The sequence below is a fragment of the Cannabis sativa genome, chromosome 1 (genome assembly GCF_029168945.1).
Source record: "Cannabis sativa cultivar Pink pepper isolate KNU-18-1 chromosome 1, ASM2916894v1, whole genome shotgun sequence".
In the NCBI taxonomy this organism is placed as follows: Eukaryota; Viridiplantae; Streptophyta; class Magnoliopsida; order Rosales; family Cannabaceae; genus Cannabis; species Cannabis sativa.
Genome location: NC_083601.1, coordinates 7,240,095 through 7,247,540, shown reverse-complemented (window position 1 = coordinate 7,247,540; position 7,446 = coordinate 7,240,095). Strand labels below are relative to the sequence as shown.

General features: G+C 35.6%; 1 protein-coding gene across 2 annotated transcripts; it reads right to left on the bottom strand.

The window, feature by feature from the left end:
* Positions 1-1,648: 1,648 nt before the first annotated feature.
* On the bottom strand, positions 1,649-7,078 carry LOC115708321 (ultraviolet-B receptor UVR8). Of its 2 annotated transcripts, XM_061103249.1 has the most exons (11): positions 6,530-7,078; positions 5,672-5,745; positions 5,492-5,576; positions 4,999-5,124; positions 4,596-4,832; positions 4,227-4,463; positions 3,940-3,983; positions 2,891-3,073; positions 2,567-2,657; positions 2,279-2,322; positions 1,649-2,163 (listed from the first exon to the last, which is right to left on the bottom strand). In XM_061103249.1, the coding sequence occupies exons 1-11, from the start codon at positions 6,735-6,737 to the stop codon at positions 2,041-2,043; spliced, it is 1,452 nt and encodes a 483-aa protein (XP_060959232.1). In that variant the 5' UTR covers positions 6,738-7,078; the 3' UTR covers positions 1,649-2,040. The 2 variants fall into 2 exon arrangements, with proteins under 2 accessions (XP_060959232.1, XP_030492418.2); XM_030636558.2 differs by lacking the exon at positions 1,649-2,163 and having other exon boundaries at positions 2,279-2,378; positions 6,530-7,074.
* Positions 7,079-7,446: the final 368 nt, after the last annotated feature.

Here is a 7,446-nt window from a genome sequence, read left to right as displayed (position 1 = left end):
AGCAAAAAGCGGCAGGAAGAGCAGAGTAATTCAAAGTGAAGATCCAGAATTCATCCACCAACAGTTTCTTTCTCTATTCCTCTTTAATTTATTTATGCTGAATATTGTCATAAGAATGGTTATGGATTTATTTCTAAACTAAATTTTCCATTTAGGGAGGATGATGAATGTTGTTTAATGTTTTTGCCTAGTTAATGCATAATTGCCATTCCTCCATTCTTGTTTGTGAAATTATTTTTATTTGTGTTTAATTCCATGTGTAAGATTGATCACCTTGTGCATGTTCTATGATCTCAATTCGAAATCTGAAAAGTCAGAATTGAGAATGCTAAAATTGGATAATCGATGTTCTATATGAAACGAGAGTATTCACATGACTTATGTGATAAGTAGATTATTGCTTAATGATGATTTCATGTTAGTTTAATTAAGAAATTAATTAGAGAACATGTGATTTTGAACCTAGAAGATCTGAAAAGGGCTAGGTTAATTTATAATCTGTCATTCACTTCAAGAAAAGGATAGCAATTAGGCATTAACAATTGGGTAAACAAACAACATGATTCTCCTCCCTATTATCTCATCTTGCTCAACTTTCAATTGTGTTATTTAAGTTTTCTGAGTTACTTTCATTCTTTTTCAATCATAAATACTTTTGAGTTGCCAAATAGAATTATAAGTATAGTTTAGTAGTAATTAATCTAATTTCATGTGGTTCGACCTTACTTGCGTGAGTATACTACTTGATTGCGTACACTTGTATAGTATTTAATAATTTCTAAATGTTCAACCTTAATTTTAACTGTATCACAATCAATTCACTTTTTTGTTCAAAAAAAAAAGTCATTGCCCATATCACATATTTCTCCTTTCATGGGCCCACACCATTGAAAACCAAAAACAACAAAAATGTCACTACTGTCATATAATTCGAACTTTTAACATAATTTTGTGCCGAATATGACGTTTTGGTCTACCAGTACAATCCAATAAATGTGTTGTGAAACAACACCTCAGCAAGAACACAATAAACAGAGCAAATGATAATGAAACCAAATCAATACAAACATTGTAATGCAACAAACATAAACCAGCAACAAGAACATTAAATAAGCATCAAGAACACAATTTTAATGAGGTTCGAACAAGGTAATAGTAAATCACCTTGCCTACATCCCCGCCAGAAAACAGCCACAATAATAGCTTTGGAGAGTCTTTATTAACTGAACTTCAATGAGAGATTACAACAGTTACAATTACACAATTTTGAAAGCTTTACTTCTGTAATGAAACTCACTAGTGGTGATGATCACAATCAATGTGTCACACCATTACAGCACTTAAAACACAGCTCAACTCCCTAAACAACTCATACAACTCTCTCTCTTACTATCTATTTTTCCCTCGAAAATTGGCACCCCAAGTTTGAAACAATCGAGTCTTATATAGGGCTCGATCACCAACTGTCATAACAGGCAGTTAGTTAGTTCTGTTATGAGCAGGGGTAGTTTAGGGACTTAATATTTGGCCAACACTTTAACAAAATGAATATTAACCACCTCAGAAAGCAGAGGCCCCTGGGATTAGATTTTCAAATTTAGGTAAGAACGGAAGTTTTCCTTCCTTAAATCATAACCAAGGTCAGCACTAAATAAAAGGGGAAGAAAAGAAAATATATTATACAAAAGAACAATAGAATACTGCTCTAACCATAATATTTATAGTTAAAACCACTCTAAAGCTACTACAACATCCCTTTTCACATAAATAACCTAATATTACAGAGCATCTTATTACACTATATTACTCGTTCAAATTGCATAATCGAAAATGGTAAAAGCAAAGGATTATATACACAGTGGACTAATCAATCTGCCATGGTGTTTATAGTCGTGGTGTACCCTTATGGCACCAAAGAATGAGCAGATGCATATATGTATATGTTCATTCATATACACATTATACATACATATAATGTCTCGAGGATTACCGGTCCGGTCCATTCAACTCCTACCTAACAAAACTGTGCGGAGAAGGAACTCAAGTGGGCGATTCGGCTAAAAGCAGGGTATGCCACCAGCCACAGGCTACATTTTTGGGGACACAACCCTCCATGGTAACTTCAGTAGGAATATTGCGATCATTGGCGTCACCCAACCCAAGCTGCCACATTCATTCAAGAAATATGTTAAATATACAAAGCTAAACTGAAAAAAAGGTTCCAAGGCTCGTATAAGATGGCCCTAATTTGATTAGTACATCAGCCTGGGTATGATACCTGGCCATACTTGTTCCATCCCCAGCAGAACACCTTGCTATCCTCTGAGATGAAAAATGAAAAAGATCATGATGTAAGAATCACTATAGTAAGCATCAACCTGTAACCATAAGTTTACGTTTTCAAACTTCTGAACTCAAATTATAATATTATGCGAACATTTGAAAATCAAAACATTATACGGTGTGATGAAAATTTCTAGTGTCACGCAAAATTTGATCTTTCAAGTTTGCACGACATATGTCAATGGTGGAGTGTTGAATTCAAGATTGTATTATATCTACATACCTGTGATTATAGCGCTATGACGAGCTCCACAAGAGACAATATTTGCATGCATGTTTTCAAGACAAGGAGAATCAAGAAGTCTTGGAAGAGTCTGGATTAAAAAAAAAATGTTGCAAGGTAATCTATCAGCAAAACTTTACGATATAAACACAAGTAAATAATCATTAGAAGATGGATAGAAAAACTTTAATGTAAAGTATCAGCATTCTACACTTACACTGCATAAAAATGCAGAACTAATATTTACTTAACAAGATTTCCAAGAACTTACTGCCACTAGAATTTAATATATAGGAGTGCAAACTAAAAATCATAGAAAACCACCTCGGGCTGATCAATTCCAGTTCCCAGCTGTCCAAACTGATTTCCCCCAAATGCATAAACATCACCATCAGCAGATATGCAGACAGTATGCCACAGTCCTGCAGCAACACCCACTATCCGAATACCCAGTAAGGAAGAAACACAAACTGGGCTCAACTCATCATCCGTACATCCTTGCCCACACTTGAAGGAAACATAACAAGGAAAAGTAAGTTATAATTAACAATTAAACAAAACACGCAGCAAGTAGCCAGCAGAGTGAAAAGTTATCGTTAGCAGAAAACAGAATAGATATATTCCTTGTTGATGAACTTCATCTTGCATATCTACACTGCTTTTTCTCCACCAATTCTACTTTACCTACATATTAATCTGAGAATAGTCAATATGGGAAACTCCAACCAATCAAAGGGGATATAACGATTAATAAGTGAAAGATGGCAGTGAGGAAATGGAGCATATTTTACACATATTGTGTTTGCATATTTTGAGGCTACACTGGATGAGGTTCTTTTCCATGCTCATCATAAATGGTTATGCAATAAAAAAAAAAGTAAACAGAACAGAAGCAACTTAGATTGGTATTCAATTGAATAAGCACTTGATGTATGGTCCATTCTTAAACTTTACCATGACCAAAGCAAACTAGTTTATTTTATATTCACAGCTGCATTGTGTATCAAAAATACAGTAGATTACAAGAAAAGAAAGAAAAATTAAAGACCGACTCTTTCAATGGAGTGTACGTAACCAACCCCAAAGTTTAAAAAGTCCAATTACTCCAAACAAAATAATCAAATACGCTCAATAAACTTTTTTTTTTATATTCAGTCATTACAACTAAAATTGTCTACCATTTATTAAAAGCTTGAGATAGAAAATAATCTGATGAAAGAAAATTAGCAAAAGCTCACTTTTTAAGGGCACTAAGAGAAAGAGTGAGGAGTGAACTTCGAATAGCCTTAACTATATCTTAACATGAACAAAATAAAGAATAAAAATAAAGAAAAATGACTTTAATAAGAAACAAATGCTCTAGCGTAATTCACCTGTCCATAAAGGCTCCAACCAAAAGTAAGAATAGCTCCAGCATCTGTAATGCAGAAATACCATTTGTTTTTTACATTACATAAACAACTTTCAGTATGAAATTTTCAGCTCTTAAAATAAATATTTCAAGCTTTTTCCATTTCTAATTGTTTTTCAATTGACTTCACATTCCAAGAACAAACCATTTTTAATTCTAATTAAACTCACTGACCAATATAATTGGAGAAGTTAAGAAGAGAGAGTGGTAATGCCCACAATTTTATTTAAGAAAATATGGCTCTGTCACCTGTGATTACAACACTGTGCCGCCCTCCACAAGCTATTGATTTCACGTAATTTCCAGGCACTCTATAACCTTGCTCTTCGCCCAAGCTTCCACGGGAGATAGCATTGGATCTGTCATTTCCATAAGGAGATGAATCAATGCAAGGTACAGGATGAGGAGAGGATACCATGCGCATCCGAGAGCCTAAACCAAGCTGCCCTTCACCTCCATAACCCCAACCCCACACCTGTCCTGTATCTGCAACTTAGTGAAAATTAGCATAACTCATAAATCTAGCCAACTTCTCCTTTATATTGTTGAAAAATACCATATGGCAACAAATCAGTAGCTCAACAACAACAATTTTTATTCAAAACGTGATAAATTTACCAGACAGTGCCAAAGTATGCCGTCCTCCAGCAGCAACGCTGGCTATTCGGATTCCTGGATTTAGTGTGACAAGACATGGCAAGGCCGAAAGGTTTTCATCCCCAGATGCAGAACTCTCAGCTACTTGCTTTGCTGCAGATACCCTTCTTCGCTTGGTAGTTTCCTCTCCACCTCCTCTAGCATCATTACCAGAACCTGTTCCTCCACTGGATCGCTCACCCAGAGAACGAGGGCTAACTGTACAAACCAAATGACATACCCTAAAATACATTAGTCTATGACGAAAGGCATATTACACATTGTTATCAGAAGCAGCCAAATTGAAAATATAAATATGTATTTATACATATAAATTCCTTTTCTTTCATGTTTATTTTAACCGTCAAATTGTAATTGAAGCAACCTTGATCTGTCAGAAAAGGGCTCTGCCTTTCAAGGGTATTCTTCTCAGAACTCGAATCTTTATCTCCAATGATCTTTCCTGAGGGAACACACTCTTTCCAACCCCATGTGTAAACTTCTCCACTATCTGCATCAAAGCACACAAGAAAACCTTACATTTCAAGCGATGACTCTATCAAACAGAACAGCAGTAAAAGGTGATAAAACATAAACAATGTTTTTTTTTCTTTCTATGCAATTGAAAAACCAATTACTTGAGTAAGGTGCTTCTCTTGTAAACTTCTTGTCTACATTGTTTGCAACCCCTTGGCTCTTTTAATGGAACATACTTATCAAAGAAAAGTAGAAAAAGTTATTAAATGCAGGAATGTGTCTCTATAACCGCAAGAAGACTTGCAGAATAAATACATGCCCAGGTTTGTTCACATAACTTTTAATCATTACCCTGACAATATTATAACTCGCTGTCAAATTGAGTAAGGAGTTACTATTACCTGTAACTGCAACACAATGGGCCCAACCTGCAGCAGCTTTTACTATAGATGCCTCGGTTGGAAGGGGAAAAGGCTCCGGAATTTCCTTAACAAGTGAATTGAGAAGCATGGTAAATTCCACAGTAAAACAACTAAGTAAAATAAATTAATTTAATTCAGCATTGTGTAATGCTGCTCTACCCCGTGCTTCCCGGATGTTAAATAGCTTTGACCCAGATCATCCGTAGAACCCCATGTGATGAGCTTTCCAGACACTGAATTAGACACCAAACCAGAAGTATAAACACAATTAGCTTGCTTGCTTGCTTGCAATAGATTCCATCAGAAGAAACTTGAACAAGTAAAATTGTCTTGAACAAAAGAAAGGGGTGCAACATTACAGTCTGACCTTAGAAATCCTATATTCAATACTGCATTATAAGGAGATAAAAAGTGGGATGAACTACATTTATGAGGACTATAAATCCGCACCTCTAAAAAGGCAAAAACGAAGAGCTTAATGAACACAACTTAAGTCAATAGAAGAGCCCAACTACGAAACACATAAAACAGAACCAAAGAAAAAGTAAAGAGTGAATTGTTTCCACAGAAAAAGTGAAAGTTTTAAGGTTTAAACATCATTAAACACAATCAAACTAAAACAGAAATAAACTTGTGGTTATAGCTTCTAGGCTTGGCCTTAGTTGTTTGTCATGGGTTCAATTCAATCCCAACCTCATTCTCTTGTGATAGTTAATGTAATAAATAAAAGAAAAGAAATAAACTTTATTCTATTCGACGTTTTCATGACAACCAAAGAGAATAAAAACGTTGTATTTTCCAGCTTATTTTTTAAAAAAAAAAATAATAACACATTTTCTGGCAGAACAAACAAAAGGACAAAGTAGTCTAAGAAAACAGTGTTGTAAGCTTATTGGCCTAAGCTAAGCTAAGCTAATCAAATCAACTTTATTTTTTAATGTTTTAAAACAAAAATAAAACCGCAATGCCAAAAAAAAGACAGTCAAAATCACGGTAAGCCAAGATGGAAGTAATCACCTGAAATGGCCATAGCAAAGCCGCAACCTCCACCGCTAACATCCATCCACGTGTAATTCGGCGGGAGACGCACGGTCGTCGGTGAAAGAAGCGGCGACCTCTGCGGCAAAGCTCCGGGAAGGTAGCCGCACATGTACACAACTCTCTGTTTACTAGCCTCTTCCATTTTCATTCCCTGATCTCTATCCTTATCTCCATCGCCATTCATGGCGGTTCTTCCGAGATAGGAGAGAAAATGGAACGAAAGGGCGAGAATTAAATAGAAAAAATCAAAAAGAAAGAAGATAAGTAAAAATTCAAAAGCAAGACTTTACAGTTTTACTTTACAAGACTCTCAACTCAAAGATGTCGTCTCCTATTTGCTCTGCTAATTTTCTGTTTGGAGAGAGACAAAGAAATTGGTTAAAAAGCCTAAGGTTACTGTGTTCATTGTTGGATTTTGCTTTCTAAGTTTTTTTTTTTTTTTCTTTGTGAAAGTGCCCTAATCGTTTGGTCTATTGTCAATAATAAAATTAAAAAGAAAAAAAAAACATAAAACATAAAGGGCGGGGCGTATCATTTTCAGAAAAACGGGGATGCCAAGTAGGACGAGCCTTGTGGGCAGAGTGACACGTGGCAAATCGTGAGCCCGTAGATGGGTCGAGCATTGATAGCCAGGAATTCTTGGAAGTTTCTGGAAAGTCAGGGGTCTCCAGAGTGGAGAGAGCAAGGGTAAGAGATGGCGTGTTCGATATGGTAGCTTGACACGTATTCGATTCTTACGCCAACTCCAATCATTGTGCCTTGCCACGTGTCACTCCCTTGATTCTCTTCTCCAACTTCCTGTACTTTACTCAATTCATTCATGCCGACCTAAGTTATTTTTTCTAATTCTTTTTTCACAATCCTAATATTACAATTTGAATAGATTTTCCTTA

What these genes read in the sequence shown, in the direction of transcription:
- LOC115708321 (XM_061103249.1), bottom strand. Translation starts at nt 6,737, where the DNA reads ATGAATGGCGATGGAGATAAGGATAGAGATCAGGGAATGAAAATGGAA. An exon ending in CTTTGCTATGGCCATTTCAG is followed by an intron (nt 5,746 to 6,529) that starts GTGATTACTTCC and finishes TGTCTAATTCAG; the next exon opens with TGTCTGGAAAGCTCATCACA. An exon ending in GCATACTTTGGCACTGTCTG is followed by an intron (nt 4,464 to 4,595) that starts GTAAATTTATCA and finishes ACTAAGTTGCAG; the next exon opens with ATACAGGACAGGTGTGGGGT.